Consider the following 17,484-nt stretch of genomic DNA (forward strand, 5'->3'; position numbering starts at 1 on the left):
TATTTTAATGCTAAATATAGATACTATTTAAAACATCACACTAATCTGAGATTAGCAGGACAAATTTGCTGGTTCACTTAAAACTCCTCAGAAATGTCACAGAGGGGTCAGGCCTAAAAACTATCTACAGCACACAACCAGCATCTGAAAGTCATGTTCTTAAGGGGGGGGGGACTCACAAAGAATGTACATATTTCTCGAGTCTCTCTGGGATACAGGGAGAAAAAGGGAGAAGAGTTACATTACAAAAGTAATGTTAAGTTGAATTATACAAGAACTGGACTGAAAAATCAGTGGAAATTGATCTTGTAAAGTGGTGAATCCAAATGTAAAAATTTCAGGTTCAAAGAATCTTTAATAGGAGGTCAGAATAGAGAAAATTGAAGCTGTGTCCAGGTTCAGAGCTGCATTTCTTGTACGAATTAGTGGCAGAAATGTACCATCAGATTTTGATCCACCGCACGATTCTGGAAAGTATCTAATTAGCAAAGCTTCATTTTTCAGTATGACAGTGATCCCAAACACACTGAAAAATGCAGTAAAAAGCATACCTGCATAGAAATTAAACACAAAATGGATCATCATGCGTCCTGGATTGATCTCTCCAGAGTCCAAATCTCAACATTATTGAATCAGTGTGGGATCATCTTGACAGAGAATGAAAGAAAAGGCAGCCAACATCCAGAGAACATTTGAATATCCTTCTGGAAGCCAGGAAAGTTATTCCTGAAGAATACTTCAAACTACAAGAAAGTTTGCCCAAGAGAGTCCTGGTTATGTTGAAGAATGTGGTCATACCAAATAATTTAGCATTGTACAAACTCTGTTTTTGCCTTATATATTATATTTCCCCGTTTCAGTACACCAATTTCCCCTTTTCCCAGCAAACAAACGGGTAGTATTTTAGGTTTGCACAGCATTGTATGTCAGCAGTTATAAATTGACAGTTTATTACCATCAGTGCTCTTTTTACTGCTTTTTATTTAAAAGTAACAGTAATAATTTTGGGAGGGGGGCACTTCTCATTAACTGTGACTGCTTCAATTATTAAACCAAACAATTGTCACTGAAAAAAATAATAATAATGAAATGTAACTATGAAAGATTCCAAAAGTCGTTTTACGCTCGTTTTTATCGACGTGCTCTGGGATTGTTATTTTAGCCTAGTACAGCATCTCGCAATCGCTACTCGGCTAGTTTAGTCTAACCAAAATGGCGATCCTCATGTAGGGGTCGAGTGTGATTATTGGACGATTTTTCCAGCAGTTTTAGACAGTTTATTCTCCTTCCTTGTTATCTATACTGTGAGCCATGTTCACAAACATAGGCCTGAGGGCAGTCCTCAAGGTCCAAGCTAGTGTTTTGCGGGAAAGCTCGGCAGCTCTCTGTTGTGCTGCATCAGTCAAACCGTGGACGAACAGGTCGAGTTTACTGTCAGGACCAAAAGTGAGAAGTGGTAAGTGTGAGGAAGACAAAACTTGCTTTGTAGGTAAATATCAGTCAAAACGTGCTTCTGTGAGCAGTTCGTAATTTCGCTAGGTCTTCTTGGGAAGTAACTAACACGAACGGCAGGCGGCACTGTTGGTGGAGCTACATGTTACCCTGATAAGCGGAAAGACCGCATACTTGACGTCTGAAACGATTTTCACCATAACGTACTCCAAAGTGTAGTAATCGGCTTTGCACAGCCTCCCTACGCAATTCATTTTTCTATCACACAATTCTCTCCACACCACCAAGACAGTGTGAAGTTACTGGCAGGTGTTTCGTCAGCTGCTCAGCTACTTGTCATTGAAAACAGTCTTTCACAAAAACCCATATGTTCATATTTCTTTTGTTGAGTCTATGAAAAATGCCACGTGTGGGATTTCTCATAGATTCTTACAGATTTGTAGAGTTTCAAATGTGTACAACTATGTGTGGCTGATTTTTTTTTTCAGGTAGGAGATGATGCCACACGCAAAACCAAGCAGTGTAAACACAGGGCAGTTTCACAGTCTGAATTGGCTGTTGTTTTAAGTCCTGCTTCCTTTGTTGCAGATTTGCTCATTTTCCCTTCCAAAAACTTTCTGTGCATACGACAGTCTAAAAATATTAAAGTGCGCAAGGATCTCCTGGTGTGCACAAACCGGGTTACATCTTCATGTGGAGTCTTGATTCTCTTTTCATACTTTTCACACAGTCTCAGCTCCCACACAGATCAATAAATGCATGCTGTGTGGAAAACTGGGACATATGAGTTTTGCTTTTTGGGGGGGTTGATTTGTGTGTAATTTCTAAGTAGACCAGATAGCTTGTCAACTCTCAGATAGAGGGACTTTGAAGAGCCTCTCACAGCTCTTTTCACACACACCCGTGTGCAAAACTGATGCCTGCTAATCAGAGGGTTGCTGCACACACAGGGTGTGAAACAAACAAAAAGAATATCAGAAATATTTTTGACACGAAGCCTCTAAAAGAGGACTAGGTAACAGTGTAGTGCTTTAGCTACTTGAAACTTTTCTCCCCTAAATGTTTTTGTGGTTGTCTCCCCTTCTGCACTTCTTAGCTGCTTAATCTGATGCAATATCTTGCTTTCTTATCATAATATCTGGAGCATCTACAGAAGCTTTGCTTTCATTTTCCCCCTCAAGTCTACTAGAATATGACAGCTTTTTTTTTTTCTTTCTTTTTTTTTCCTCACTGTTGCAGCCTATGCACTGACAGTCACAGGTTTGCCAGCCCTTCAGTGACAGGCATGAATAAGAGCTGTTTGGCTTGCAGGCCGCTTCTCTCCACAGTGCTATGACTAATACAGCAAAGAAATACTTTTTAACCCAAGGTTTGTACACTGTACACTGCAGTCTAACAGAATTGAAATCACCAGCAGTGTCTCAAGGAAAATGTATGCTGCCTTGAAATTTTTTACTTTGGTTTCTGCTGTTGATAACTTTAAAATAAGGTACAGAGAATTTCTATTGAACTATTCTCAACAGCAAAGATTACTGCCAGGTGAAAACTCGGTGCTCTTTCCTGATGAGTTTCCATCAGTGGATTGCAATATTAGTTGCACACGTTGGTGGATTTTTGAAGGAGGGCTGAACTGTTGCATAACATTAGAGAGGAAGTGACATCATTTGCTGTTTTGATATTGAAAACCACTGCTCTTATCGCCATCTGATATGTACATAGTTGCGTTTTTAGGGTGAGTGTTTGACAACCGTTTTAGAAAGATTATCTTAGTTTTACTCTACAAGTCACTCCATCAGTCACGCAAATTAAGCTTCATGAGTTGTTTCATCATCCTGTAGATTTCATTTATGTATTTTATTTTTTTTGTTACAATAAATCAATGATTTTCTGACAACCCAGCTTGCAGCAGAAATGTTTTTATTATGTATTATCCCAGAGAGGTGTTTCTCTACAAATAGGATAGTAAAGTTATCCCAGAACTTAGGGGTCTGCTTATGTTACCCTATTACCTGCTGTGTTTTTGAATCATTTCCATTCATGCTTATAGGAAGGAAGATCTTGGAGTATTTCGGGATAATATTTACAGGGACAATACTCCTCATAATTTAAAATAGCTTATTCACAAATAAATGTTAGAGATTATAAGTAACTTTCAGGCTTTGTTGTTTTTCATACAGCTCTCTTACTCTCTTGCTGTGTCTTTGGCCTTATTTGTCACGCACATATTTCAGATCATCAAACAAATTTCAATAGAAGATGAGAACCCAAGTAAATAGAAAATGCAGGGTTTTTTTTAGTGATGATTTCATTTATTAAGAGAAAAGAAGTTACCCAAACCTACCTCAACCTATGTGGAAAATTAATTCATCTAAATCTAAGAACACTGTGTTGCCTTTGGCAGTCAAGCATTTGCAATAAGTGGCAATGAGTCCTTCACATCATTGTGGAGGAATTTTTTGACTCACTCTTCTTTGTGGAATTCTTTTAGTCACAATGACATGAAAGGTCATGTCAAAGCATTTCTATCGGATTTAAGTCTGGACTTTGAATAAACCACTCCAAAACTGTCATTGTATTTTTAATTTTCTGTTGTTTGCTTTCTTTTGGTTTTTTTTTTGTTTGTTTGTTTTTTTGTCTTTTCTGTTGTTGTTGTTTTAGAGCCATTCAGAGGACTCGCTGGCTTGTTTTTGATCATTGTCCTGTTGCATAAGCCAAGTGCGCTTGAGCTTCAGGGCACAAAACGATTGCTGGACATTCTCTTACAGGATTTTCTGGTAGAGAGCAGAATTCATAGTTCTGTCGATTACAGTAAATCATCCACCTCGAGAAGGAGCAACAGGAATCAAACTTGACTATTTTTATGATGTGCTTATGATGCTGACCCCAAAGGTTTTTGAGCGATCAGCAAGATCAGCAGCAGTGGTTTCTGCCCCGGAACTTCCCCATAGATGCGATTGTTTTGAGTGTCTTCCTTATTTTTGAATCATGAATACTGACCTCAGCTGAGGAAATTGAGGCCTTTTTTAATAAAATAAATCATTAGCAAAGCAACGATTCCCTTGTTCCCTTCTACTTTCAAAATGAGTTTAATCTCCTAAGCAGTGGCTCTGTAGTGTAGTGTTTTACACATTTGCCAGACAAGTGAACAATCCCCAATTCGATCCCTTGAGGGAGAATTAGATCCCTGGAGGAGGCACAAATCCTTTCGGGGTTACATCATGAGAGAATCCGGCCAAACCAAACACGTGGAGCTACCTGCTGTGGTGATCTCTTGTGAATAACAACTGAAAGTAGCATTTTGAATCTACTAAACATGAATGTTTGCAGTGATGCATCTGATTTCTCAGTTGCAGGAAGCTTTGCTGTTCCACAGCCAGTGAGACACTATGCCCGGGCTGCAAAGAAGAAGAAGACAGGTATTTAAGAGGAACTATCATCACCATAGTGTGTGCATGTGAGCATTTTTAAATGTGTACATAAGTTAAAGAAAGAAAAATCCAAAAAGTATTTTTCCTCCAGGACCTGAGAGCCAACTCAGCGATCTTCCTCCAACTATGCTGAAGATGGATTATGCAGCTGTTCCCCTTGCTCAAACGTAAACATATACAAAATGATTAAAATTCAGACTTTCTATTAATTATTTTATAAAAGTGGACGCACATACTGATTGGTCTACTCTTCTAACACTATTGTATTTTCTGCTAACAGAACTGATGATCTTGTCAAAAGGCTTCTTTCACTGGAGTTGGCTAGTCATGTAAGTTTGTCTTTTTTGATGTACATTGTTTGGCCCTCTTGTGGGAAAGCAGAGGCATAAACAAGTAGTTCAGCGTTAATAACTAATAATAATAATCTCACCTTCAGAAGGAAAAGCTACAGCTAAAACAAGAACAGCTAATTGCAAAGGTCCAGAGAGATGAGAGTGACCGAAGCTCAGAGGAAGTACAAGGTTCGGTGCTATATTTTTCATTATGTTGCACATAGTTTCTTCACTGAAAAAAACATGGGATACAACTTTTATTTATTATGCGATGTTGAAATTCTCCTGTTCTTTCTCTCCTCAGTGGCTATATTGACTGCTAGAATCCGAAACTACCAGGAACATTTGCAAAAACATCATAAGGTGAGAATAAAATGCATTTAAATTAATCAGCAAATTTGTTAGGTTGACAGATTAAAATGACGTAACACATGAAGAGCACTTGACTCTCACCACTGGAAGTTTCATGTATGAATACGTCTCTCCACATTTCCTCTCTGCTTTTGTGAGGCCTGCATGTGCTACAGGATATCCTGTGTACTCCCCCACATTAAATAAAAAGATGCGTAGCATGGCCAAGGTCGGAAGTTTCCGTGTTACATCATAGCCTAAACAATTTTATTAAAATTAACAACTGTTTTTATGTGGCATGACGAAGCAGCTGTTCCTCAGTAGGTGTCCTGATTTCTAGCGCATTTTGCTCTGTTTGTATTTACTTTCAATATTCTGTGTTGTTTGATGCTAGGATAAAGCAAACAAGAGGCGAATGCTTATGGCCATTGACCGAAGGAAAAAGATTTTGAAACACCTTCGGTTGATTCGCTACGATGCCTTTGAGAAAGTGTGTGAGCAGCTGGGCATCACATACACCTTCCCCCCAGAGTACTACAGACGGGCCACCCGTCGCTGGATGGCCAAGAAAGAATTCTGCATTAAGGTAGCAAATAAATGAAGCTGTTATTTATTAAGTCTACATCATCTCTGCACATTAATGTATACTCATATCTGTTGGGAAAAACTTAAAACTTTCCATTACACACAAGTGTAATGGAAGTGTAGCATATAGAGCATCTAAGGAATTACTCAAGCCTTCTGGAAACTCTTCTCTATACATTAAAGGTGTTATTTTATGCCCCCCACTAACACTTGGTCATATGTGTTTGTGTGTCTGTGTGTGTCATCTCAGGTCTTCAAAGCAGTGCAAAAGCAAAAAGCAGAGCAGAGGCTGAAGATAAAGCAGAGTTCAGGCTCCACAGACACGGAGTCAGCAAAGACAAATGCAGCTGAGATCTAATGAGACAAAAGCCACAATCTGTACACCTTCAGATGTAGTGATGTATCATGTAGATAAATAAATGCTTTCCCATGCTGCTGTCACACGATTTTACTTTCTATTGTTGTCATTCTGATACCAGAACTGTCTGGAGATGTCAAAGATTCATAAGAATAAAATATCTGAGAAAGCTGGGTTGGAATAATCCTCCAAATTGTAATTGAACTAAAGCATGACTACTAGATGTATTAATTTAAGATCTCATTTTAGAAAACCAGGAAGCCAGAAACTCAAGTACAGGATTAATATGCTAATTAGAAATAAACCTACACTGCAAATTCTCCATTTTATCTGAGAGGATACTCTGTGTTAAACCACATGGCAGAGAACTAGCGCTAAAATGTTATCACTAGATCGACTCTTTCTGTTATTATGGCTTCATATCAGCACCGGTGTGTGTTTTGTTTTTGTTTTTATGTTTTGTTAATCAGCTGTCAGTGGCAGTTCACCTCATTTGTACCAAGTTGAGGCATATCAGATAAGGACTTCTTCCTGGAAGAGTACTGTTGAAGCAGTATTCAGGCTTTGTGGAAACATGAGATTGACTTAATCCAACTATGTTTAGGGTCATAAAATGCTTGTTGGTAGAATGCAGTATCATTTATCTTTTTGAGTGTTGTTTAAATGTACAGTAAGTTAATTCAAGTTAGAGAGAAATTGTTAAAAAATCAAATTAAGAATTCCTGACATTCCTGGCATAGTGTTATATTGGTAAAAATTGGTGAGGTTGCTAAAGCATCTGATTTAAATGTACAACATCACGAGGCAAGGTTAATTTAATTCTCATATAGGGTATAACAAGACCGGCATTTTCATTAAAAGCTATTTTTACATTATACATTAATGTGAAAAGAAGGCTTTACAGTTTCCTATAGTTTTGTGCTTATTCAAATCCTGAGTAAATCCATCCCTTCTTTTGCATACTACACTAGTGATATAGTGTTCTAATAGATTAAAACCTCAAGACAAGAACGTGTTGCATTTGTGGGTGTCATATGAAAGTGTGGCCTTAACAATTCTAACTGCATGGCTTCCCTGAAGTCTACTGATCTGTCATGAGATCAGAAAAAACTTTAAACTCTCAGTCACATACATGTGCTTGTGACCTTGTGATTTGAGGTTGTACCCTTTATCAGACTAAAAAAAAAAAGCAGCAATTCCTGTTAATGGACTGATTTTTTGCCAGTGAATCGCCACAGATCTTTGTCATCCCCAGAAAGTGCAGGCTGTTGCCAAACCAGCGTTTCACAGCTCAAGCTCGTCACAATTTCCTGTGTGGTGTGCAACTTGTCATTTTGAGCAGGTGGAGCTCATACTCTCACACTCTTCTGGTAAGTGACACCATTTTTTCCTTTCGCAGCAGATAAACTTAAAAGTTAAATATTCTTAAATTAAACATATAAACTATATTTGCAATTCGTGCGTATGTTATAGTTAAAAGTTGGCCTTTCCGTTATGGCTGCCTTGTTCTTTGGGTTAAAAACCACATACATGACTATCTTTCATACGATATTGTGAAAATAGTCCATGTTACACTAACGTATTCCTGCAACAATGTTTTATTTAGAAATATATATTTTACAGGGAAAGTCCAAAAAGTATTTTCTAAATCATAATTTGATTTACCTCAAATGACAAAGTAAACTGTTGCATGCTGTGTTGAGAAGGGTTTTCTGTAAATATGTGATGTTAATTAGTGTGCAAATATCTAATGCTCTCTAATATGTTTTTGACTAGGTATTTAAATCACAGAGCAAATAAACAGACCAAGTAATCCAAATGTCAAACCCAGTGGTCACCCATCAACCAGGTGCTGGCGGCTATGGGACTAATGTTCAAACAGGAGAGTGGAGCACAGGCTTGTGTGCCTGCTGCAGTGACTGTTTGGTCTGTAAGTACAAGGCACATCATTTGTGCATGCATACTTTGTTTTGTTCGTTTTAGACATTCATAAATGTACTCGTGTTGTTTAGGTGCCGTCGGTTGTTTCTGTCCACTGGCACTGAGCTGCTACACAGCAAATAAGTATGGTGAAAACTGCTGTTTGGGTTGCGTGCCTGGAGGCTTAACAGCCATGAGGACTCACATGAGATTAACCTATGGTATTCAGGTATGTTACCCATGCAACTCAATACAGTTATTATAAAATCCAAACTTCAGAATACCGTACCTTATGCAATTAGTCTTTAGGTTGCAAGTATTGCACGTATGATAGTCTGTTTCAGTCTTGCTTTTATGAAAGACACAGATTTTGCAAACATGGGAAATTTTGTGCGTTTCCTACAATTGAGAAATCTGCAACATTTCTGTAATTTCTGCAATCTTTTAACCACAGGGAACAATATGCAACGACGCCTTGATGACCTTCTTCTGTGGACATTGTGAAGTGTGCAGGATGGCAAGAGAAATCCGCATCAGGAATGGAGAGATTTCACAGTAACAAGAGTTTTTCATGATGCTCAGCTATTGTGGAAGTAACTTGTTTACCCATGGAGCTTTCATGCAAACAAAAAAAAAGCATTTAATGAAAGTATGCATGTATGTGTGTATTAAATCTTTGGCCCTAACTTGCAAGAGCAATTGTGTATTATTGTAAATAAAGTGCATTTTCAACAGGGATCACATTTTTGAACAACTTTTTGAAATTTGATGGCTCACCTTATATCATTTATTTCTCAACGTAAGAGTTATGCAACTAAAAACGTCCAAAAAAGCTTCTAGAAAAGATTGTTGGGTATTATCGTAAATCGGTTGTGAGCAGCTGAGTAAAAGGTTCATCTTCCTTATGAATTATAATATCGTTATAATTGTCATATAAGTCGAATTGTACTGGTTAGAATGCTTAGACTTGCCATGAAACCACTGGTTTGCATTATATTATATATAATTATATAATATGTATGACTACATGGTGAAAAATGGTCCATCTAGCTCTAATCAGTGAGCTCCTAATTTACAACACGGTTGTACCTCGTCTAATCCCGCCCCTTTCTTTTACGTATTTACTACATGGGGCTCTGATTGGCTATTTATTTCGTGGCCTGGCAACCAGAAGCGGCTTTACCAAACAGACAGACCCCCCCCACCAGCTAAAACATTCGAGCTAGCTGTTTTGTCTGGAAAGATTCAGCTGTTCAAATTCCATCATGTCTTCAAGGACTCTGCCGCTGCTTTTCATTAATCTCGGCGGGGAAATGTTGTACATCCTAGACCAGCGTCTCCGAGCTCAGAATATACCTGCTGACAAAGCTAAGAAAGGTAGCTAGTTTAGCAGCTTTCCAGCTAGCAACACAATTGTTATCCTGTTCCAAAAAAAATATTAATGTTAGACCGCAGTAAGTGCACATGTATGTTGTTCGTTTACTTGTTTCTGTATTGATGATGTCGGTGTCTCTGTCGAATCAGAAAGTCAAAATAAGACATGTCTTTTCGTAGGAGAGTGTGACTGGAAGCCCTGTAAAAATTGTGTATTGTTGCCGCTCTGTCAGTTTAAAAGATATCACTGGTTTGTTGTAAAATGATATTAGATTATGTTAAGCATTAACCACCAGCACACGTGGCAGTCTTAAAATCAGCTGTTTACTTACGTACCATTTCCCTTTGGATTGATAAAGTTTCCACAATACCTGGCTGGATAGAGGCGGACAGAAAGAGAGGTATTATTACAAGATGCAATGAGGCGCTGATGCATTAGTAGCTCTTTTGCTCTGCTTTGGCTTAGCCTGAACCCATGCCATGCGTAAATAATCAATGAATAACAGATGAGCTGACAAACAATGTCCTGCTTCATTGGTTGTAACAACCTTTCTTATATGTGTGTCTGTATTCCAAAACTCCAGTTTTCAAGCTTCCAAGGTGGCGTTCGCATACATATGCTGGACAAATTACTTCACTTCATGAACCAAAGTGAATTAGTCATATACCTTAAACCCCCAGTAAGTTAGTCACAAAGTAATGTTGCTTTCCCAAACTTGAGTGATCTAAAATCTAAGCACTTTTTAACTAAACCCTAAAGGTTTAGTTAAGGTAAGTATTGCTGCTGCAATACTGGTAAAAAAATTAAAAAAAAAAAAAAAAAAAAAGGCAAAACCTCCCCCCACCCTCCAAAAAAACATCTTTGGCTGTAGGATTTCTGATAAATAGGTCTGCTGCTTTGTTAGGGTCTTTGGGTTTCAGCTCTGGGTAAAATCGTTTTCAGCAATGTAGAGTGTAGAGTGTAGAGCGCTAATCTGCCTGCTTCTGAGCCAATAGTATGGGAAGGGCATTTGTCTAACCTTAATTAACATTTTGTGCTTAATTGCTTGTCTGAATAGTTATGAATGACATCATCACCACCATGTTTAACAAAAAGTTCCTGGAGGAGCTTTTTAAGCCACAGGAGCTTTATTCCAAGAAGGCCCTACGGACTGTGTTTGACAGGTTGGCCCACGCATCCATAATGAGACTCAATCAAGCTAGTATGGACAAGGTAAGACATCATGTATTCATATACAGCCTGTGTGTTTTTAATTTACTCTTGTGCTCCCAATATTTTGTTTGCATTTTTAATTACAAGCATTGACTTTCTATCCATGCACCAGTTACATTTCTTCAAAACCACACAGAGATGTTTTTATCACAGCCTTTTCATTATGCATATTGGATCTACATTAGATTTGCCTTCATGCCAATCAATATAAATCAAGTGTATAATGTAACATTTTTGTTGTGTTTAAGCATAAGGCACATTCATTTACATACTATGTCTCCCTCTACTGTTTATCACTCAACAACAGCATGCATTTATTTCCGATGCCTAAGACAGTATGTTGATGAATGTGTCCCTGTTCATAGCTCTATGACTTGATGACCATGGCTTTCAAGTATCAGGTGCTTCTCTGTCCACGACCTAAGGACATCCTCCTTGTGTCCTTCAACCACATGGATGCAATCAAAGACTTTGTGAAAGATACTCCCAGCATTCTCAGCCAGGTTGATGAGACTTATCGACAGCTGATAGAGGTACTACATGCGGGACTTTGCTGTCTTCACATTTGTTACAAGAAAATATAGTCAGAAATATTTTATATTGCTTGTGGGGATTTTTTTTTTCCTGCAGTTTGCAGCAAGATGTATATGGTTTTTTTTTTAAAAAAAAAAGTAGCATGCAAAGAAGCTCCCCCTGGTTAACTACATAAAGATAAATGAAGAAGATAAGAAAATCTCATGGGGGAAAGAAAATCAAGGACATTCTTAATAAGAGTGTAATCACGTGGCATATGAACTGGTTTAACACTCTTATACTGCAGCTGGTGATGTACTGAGAGTCACTACTTCTCAGGCCTTCTCCTCCAAGACAAAACTCACCTCTTGTGTTAAAAATGACCAAGCAAGCTATTAAGGCCCACTTAAGACAAAGAAAGCCATCTAAGCTAGCGATTTCAATTCTGTGTTGCCAGTACCGCCAGCATAAATAAATGTTTTCACCAGTTTAGATTTTTTTTTAATACCAATATGTATTTTTAGATGTATACGCCTTTGTCCAGTGGTGAATTCCAGCTGATTAGACAAACTCTTCTTATCTTCTTTCAAGACATGCATATAAGGGTGAGTCATCATTTGTGACTTTTTATTATGAAGATGGTATAACTAATTTTTTCCTGCTTGTTCAGTTAATGTTTACTTTCTCTGTGTTTGTACCTTCTTCTATGGCAGGTATCTATTTTCCTCAAGGACAAAGTGCAGAATTCAAATGGCCGCTTTGTTCTTCCCACCAGTGGTCCTGTGCCCCATGGCACTCAAGTCCCTGGTTTGATAAGGTACCACAGTAAAGAGCTCTTATCCCTCAGACCGAGGCACTCTGAAGTTTAAAGAATATTGTCAATAAGTAAGACTAAATAAGTGGCTTTGATAATATACTCTTTCTCTTTTCATTGAACTTTAATGTCTGCCGCTTTGTCTTGCATATTGTCTCTTTGCTATCTTACTTGGACACCGTAATCTGATTTTACGTAAGCTTATCTGTAGCTAATTGCATTACAGAGGTCTCGTTCAAGAAGTATTTGACTTCTAATTTTAGATACCGTGCATGTTTAGCTTGGATCAAAATTCTTAAGGATTTGCTGTGTGAAACATTTAAGCAGGAAATAAAGGCTCTTTATCATACTATGTACTAAATGCTTTCCTGTCTCTATTTCTCTCATTTGTGTGTGTGTGTGTGTGTGTGTGTGTGTGTGTGTGTGTGTGTGTGTGTGTGTGTGTGTGTGTGTGTGTGTGTGTGTGTGTGTGTGTGTGTGTGTGTGTGTGTGTGTGTGTGTGTGTGTGTGTGTGTGTGTCATTTTTTTTGTAGGATATTCAGCTGTACAGGTGAGGAATTCACCAGGCTGAAGTTCAATAATGGAGGGAACTATACCACTGCACTCCGTGAAGGATCTTTTGACATCTTTGGTGATAGAGTCACAAAACTGGGCACAAACATGTACGATGCTGGAATCTTCCCTTATATAAACATGCCTTGTTGTTTTTATGCAGTTTTCATTTTTTGTGATAGTAAGCCAGGACGAGAGGGATTTTAAGCACACAAAAGAGAAATTACCTGATTAACCTTTATAAATGATAATGAAAGGAACTGCAAAAGCACCCTTGAGGTAGTGTATTGTGTTAAGGATCATTATGTTGTTGTGGACGGTATCTTTTTTTTTTTTTTTTTTTTTTACCATCAACTTTTTTCTTTCTTTTTTTTAAACTAATACTGTGCTTACAGTTTCCAGAATTTGCTTAAATAATTAATTCTTCTTTCTACTAGTTGCACTGGCTACCACAAGAGCCTAAAACATATCAAATTTAACCTATCCTGCACAGCTGGAGAGGGGTGCATTTGATTAAAATATCACCATCCTTTTATTCTACACATATACCTTTGCTGAATGTAGCTCTAAAAATGTCAGTCTGTAGTACTTGTTTCCACAATGCACAAGGTTTGGTTTAGGTGTTGATTTGCAAACGTCTGATGCTTAGTTTTGTGGTAAGGATACAGGAAATGTTTTCTTCTGATGGTGGTCACATTTGCACAGCTGTTGCAGCACAACAGAACAGTTCAGCTTCGTGTTAAATCTTCCCGATGGCCTTTTGCATTCAAACAACAGCTTTTTTTTTTAGTAATCTTACAATTTCTCTCTGAAAGTTCTCTTAGTTTTCTAAACCCCACCCTCCGTTTTTGCTAATAATTGATGTTTTTCAGAATGATAGGCAGCTCCTTTCATTGCTTAAGCTGTGAATTATTCATTAAAAGCTTAAGCAGTGAGTCACAGCTTTGAAAATTTCATCATCTGGCATTTCCTTGTGAAGTATGTGCACAAAGCCCTAAAAACCAAATTTTGGTCTGACACTAGTCAAAACTTAGCAGAGCACAGATGTCTTGGTGTGCATTGTTTCCTTTTTCACTTTAAAATTGTACAAACCATTCTTACAATGTTGAAAGAATGTTTCATTATCAGTGTTTGAACACCATTGTATGTTGACACGTTTTCTCACTTTTTAAAAAAAAAACAAAATGTAGGTACAGTGTAAGTCGTCCAGTGGAAACTCACATGTCTGGCACATCTAAAAATTCTGCTCAGCATACAAAGGTGAAAACTGACAATTTCAATAACGCACAAAACAATTATAAATGTAAAGCATACAACTTCACTTTTGAATTTAACACACCATTGTGTGTCAACAGGTCAGCGCTGCTCCAAACCCTCTGGCCAAAGAGGAACTGAACCTGCTGGCCAGGTTAATGGGAGGGTTAGAAGTTCAGAAACCAGGAAACGCAGACACTGGCTTCCGAATTAACCTCTTTGCTACTGATGAAGAAGAAGAGTGAGTGTCCATATATATCAGATGTAATCGTTTCATTACTATTTCAAATGTGAAAAATACTTTTTATTTTCTTTGAAACAATCAGAAGTAACACTGTGACTCTGTTACAGAGAGGCATTAATATCAAGACCTGATGAGCTTTCATATGGAGTCATAAACATCCAAGCAACCAAGGTAAATCTAAATGACCTTAAATCGCAGCCAACTTGTGTAGGAAAGCTGCATATCCAGCATTTTTTGTATTTTTTATATATATATATATATTGGCATATTTATTTACAGAAAAGCAATTTGTCATCAAAGGGCAAGGGTAGACTATAAAATTGAAAATCTCAGTATTGTTGTTCTTTTCAACACTATGAGAACTTTGTTGTTGTTGTCACTGCATTACAGACCAGGAAAACTTACAAAATTACACTGGTATTTGTTATGCTTTAGACAATCTGCTTCCCTTTCCCTTCTATCTCTGATGGGGTGCCGCTCTTCTCCCACTTTAACCTCATATATAAACATCTTGCTTTTCCAGTGAAATGAAACGTATCTGAAAACAGATGTTAGTTCTGAAAAATCTCAATGCATGATCAGGACTCTTCATGGAATCATTTGAATTATAGGACTCATTGTAACAGCCATGAGCACAGCTTTCATAGAGGTTCTAGACTGTTTATTAAAGTAGCATCCGTCATACAGCAGGTGAAAAAGGATACATTTCAGATCCGATCAAATGCCCTATTGCTCGCCCCTTTGAACCAAGAAGCAAGAGAGGTAAACTTCAAAAAGACTGAATCAAGGCTTCTTATCTCCGACAGGGGGAAAAAAAATCCAGTCGAACCACTGATGGACTATTTGTTCCTGCCTCTGATAAAACCTTTATTGCACTGAGGGCTAAATGTTACTTATCTCAGTGTTGGGCTTAAGACTGTATAGTAATTGATTCAAGATGTGAGGCTTTGCCAGACCAACCAGATTTACTGTGATGAGGCTCAAATCCCTGTAATGGCCCATCCAACACTCTGATTGGTGCGTTTTATTGTCTTTCAGGACCAGCAAGCCAATGCAGAGTTGGCCAAGATCATGGGTGAATTTACAGAGTCAGGAGATCAGTCTCCCAGTGTCAGCAACAAAGGGGACGACCTTCTGGCCATGATGGACGGTTTGTGACATGGTCACAGTGACAGAAATGGCCAGGGATTGGGAACATTGCGTTGTCAACAGTCCGCACTACTAAAGACCAGTCTGCTTTCCATACCTGCAAATGCACTACAGCAGAATCACATGCAGCCAGAAAAACTGCTTGCTCAAGTGCTTTTACAAAGCAGATGTGAGCAGTTTTGTTGTCAGACGATCAGCTGCATATTTGCATTCAAGAACAAAGAATGTGTGGTGAGGCAAGCATTAAGCTGTAATAGTATGTTTGCTGTAAACACAAAGGTATTTCGGTTCAATGTACAGTTGGCTTATTGTATATTAGTTTATTGACCATGTGATAATAGCAAAACAAGTGTTTATACAGTGCAATATCTTGCAGTTTTTATTCTATTCTATGTAATATTCTTCAAATTCATTTATTTTAACAGTTGCAATGACTGAACAGTTTGAGTCAATTTTCAGACTGAGTCCACAGTTTGGTGGTTCTTTATTTCTAATTATTCCCCTTTTGAATTGTATTTTAATTTACACCATCCAGAGAAGAAGTTTGTGAATTCTTCTGTTCTAATGAACAAGTGACTACGTGATGAGAGAACTGGAGGAAACCCAAGTGCTCTTTTTCAGTGTGACATGAATTCTTTAGTCTTTATTTGGTAACAAATGTGTTTGTTATCATACTGTTCTACCTTAAGAGTCTGAGGAGCAACTTGTAAGACATATTCCATTATCCTGTGATGTGTATGTATGTAAAGTATAGAAATGTGCTTATAGAAATGAGTACATTGTTGTAGTATAACATAATGCAATAGGACTGTGTAATATGTAAATATGTTTATTGCGTATACTTGATTTTCTATGTAGGCGAGTCCATATTGCTGCTTTTGTTGAATGTGCAGTGTAGTGTTTGGGGGGGTTTGACTTTGGGTTGTGTGTGTTTGTTTGTTTGTTTGTTTGTTTGTTTGTTTGTTTTTTAAATAAAATAAAAAAAATCTAATCTCTTGAAAAGATTATTGTATTAAATGCATCACCAGTTTGGGTTCTGATGCAACAAAGTGTTAATACTGGCATGAACCTTGAAACAGCTTGTTGTAGTTAACACTTTCAAGCAGTAGGTGGCGCGATCTGACTTTGCAACACAGTTTGTATTGTTAAGCAATGTATCACACGGGACTCCACTTAGTTAAAATCCTGCAAAAAAAAAAAAAAAAAGGATGCGATCACTGTGGAGGACTCAATGAAGTGCATTTTAAAAGTCAGAGCAATTAAGGCTTTGTATGCTTAAGCATTTACCAGCAAATTTGAAATCTACAATCACCATGCTTCAATATCTCCACAAAACTTAGTACAGACACCTAATGAGAACTGCTACTGAAACAGTTGTCTCTTGTACATGTTATGTCTGCAGTCAGACTGTGATTGTCTCACGCTCACACACACACACACATCAAAATGGAGCATACCATGCAAGCAAAACATGCTGAGACACTTCTCCAAATTGATCTTGGGGAGGAGGATTCTGGTGAGGTCTTCCCAATAATCTTGGCAAAGGGGAGACAAGAAACACTGTATGCCCTAAGGATACAGCCTACTTCTAAAACAAACAGAAACTTAAGCTCATACCAGTCATCCTGCAAGACTCTTTATTAGAATCAGCCACCTGAATCAGCAGCACTTCAGAAGAAACAATGCTTCACCATAAAGCTTTGCAAACAAAAACTGCACTTCTTGTTCAATTGGTGCACGCAGTAATATAAAAAGGGGGATGATTTTGAATTAATAATGTCCATGCAGCCTTGCCCTAAGCATTATAACAACAACCCTCTAACAGGTTTTTCCCATAGACCCCATATTTGAGTTATGATTCAGTTTCCTCTTTAAAAACTGTGGGCAGGACACTATAAAGCCACAGGGTGACATGCGTTTCATGTGGCTGGGGGTATATGCTCGG

The 17,484-nt window shown here is 37.9% G+C and overlaps 3 protein-coding genes across 4 annotated transcripts; all 3 read left to right on the top strand.

Annotated features, from left to right (window-relative positions):
- The first annotated feature begins 1,180 nt into the window (after positions 1-1,180).
- mrps15 (mitochondrial ribosomal protein S15) lies at positions 1,181-6,594 on the top strand. Its single transcript, XM_084943751.1, has 8 exons — positions 1,181-1,456; positions 4,800-4,868; positions 4,972-5,047; positions 5,161-5,209; positions 5,317-5,401; positions 5,517-5,575; positions 5,958-6,149; positions 6,399-6,594. The coding sequence occupies exons 1-8, from the start codon at positions 1,312-1,314 to the stop codon at positions 6,504-6,506; spliced, it is 783 nt and encodes a 260-aa protein (XP_084799877.1). The 5' UTR covers positions 1,181-1,311; the 3' UTR covers positions 6,507-6,594.
- A 109-nt stretch (positions 6,595-6,703) lies between these two features.
- On the top strand, positions 6,704-9,359 carry LOC146378059 (cornifelin homolog). Of its 2 annotated transcripts, XM_084943756.1 has the most exons (4): positions 6,704-7,876; positions 8,283-8,436; positions 8,519-8,655; positions 8,881-9,359. In XM_084943756.1, exons 2-4 carry the CDS (start codon positions 8,325-8,327, stop codon positions 8,983-8,985), a joined length of 354 nt encoding a protein of 117 aa, XP_084799882.1. In that variant the 5' UTR covers positions 6,704-7,876; positions 8,283-8,324; the 3' UTR covers positions 8,986-9,359. The 2 variants fall into 2 exon arrangements, with proteins under 2 accessions (XP_084799882.1, XP_084799881.1); XM_084943755.1 differs by having other exon boundaries at positions 6,704-8,436.
- A 232-nt stretch (positions 9,360-9,591) lies between these two features.
- Positions 9,592-16,530, top strand: oscp1b (organic solute carrier partner 1b). Its single transcript, XM_084943750.1, has 10 exons — positions 9,592-9,803; positions 10,859-11,013; positions 11,379-11,546; positions 12,051-12,131; positions 12,240-12,343; positions 12,874-13,002; positions 14,083-14,152; positions 14,248-14,387; positions 14,498-14,561; positions 15,429-16,530. The coding sequence occupies exons 1-10, from the start codon at positions 9,692-9,694 to the stop codon at positions 15,546-15,548; spliced, it is 1,143 nt and encodes a 380-aa protein (XP_084799876.1). The 5' UTR covers positions 9,592-9,691; the 3' UTR covers positions 15,549-16,530.
- The last annotated feature ends 954 nt before the right edge of the window (positions 16,531-17,484 follow it).

This window comes from Perissodus microlepis, chromosome 11 (genome assembly GCF_051167445.1).
Source record: "Perissodus microlepis isolate ML-2025 ecotype Zambia chromosome 11, ASM5116744v1, whole genome shotgun sequence".
Lineage (NCBI taxonomy): Eukaryota > Metazoa > Chordata > Actinopteri > Cichliformes > Cichlidae > Perissodus > Perissodus microlepis.

Excerpts from the sequence above, each read along its gene's own strand:
- mrps15 (XM_084943751.1), top strand. The coding sequence starts at position 1,312 with ATGTTCACAAACATAGGCCTGAGGGCAGTCCTCAAGGTCCAAGCTAGT. Across the intron at positions 1,457-4,799 it reads AGGACCAAAAGTGAGAAGTG|TTGCAGGAAGCTTTGCTGTT; the intron begins GTAAGTGTGAGG and ends CTGATTTCTCAG. Across the intron at positions 5,210-5,316 it reads CACTGGAGTTGGCTAGTCAT|AAGGAAAAGCTACAGCTAAA; the intron begins GTAAGTTTGTCT and ends TCTCACCTTCAG.
- LOC146378059 (XM_084943755.1), top strand. The coding sequence starts at position 8,325 with ATGTCAAACCCAGTGGTCACCCATCAACCAGGTGCTGGCGGCTATGGG. Across the intron at positions 8,437-8,518 it reads CTGCAGTGACTGTTTGGTCT|GTGCCGTCGGTTGTTTCTGT; the intron begins GTAAGTACAAGG and ends CGTGTTGTTTAG. Across the intron at positions 8,656-8,880 it reads GATTAACCTATGGTATTCAG|GGAACAATATGCAACGACGC; the intron begins GTATGTTACCCA and ends TTTTAACCACAG.
- oscp1b (XM_084943750.1), top strand. The coding sequence starts at position 9,692 with ATGTCTTCAAGGACTCTGCCGCTGCTTTTCATTAATCTCGGCGGGGAA. Across the intron at positions 9,804-10,858 it reads TGCTGACAAAGCTAAGAAAG|TTATGAATGACATCATCACC; the intron begins GTAGCTAGTTTA and ends TTGTCTGAATAG. Across the intron at positions 11,547-12,050 it reads CTTATCGACAGCTGATAGAG|ATGTATACGCCTTTGTCCAG; the intron begins GTACTACATGCG and ends ATGTATTTTTAG.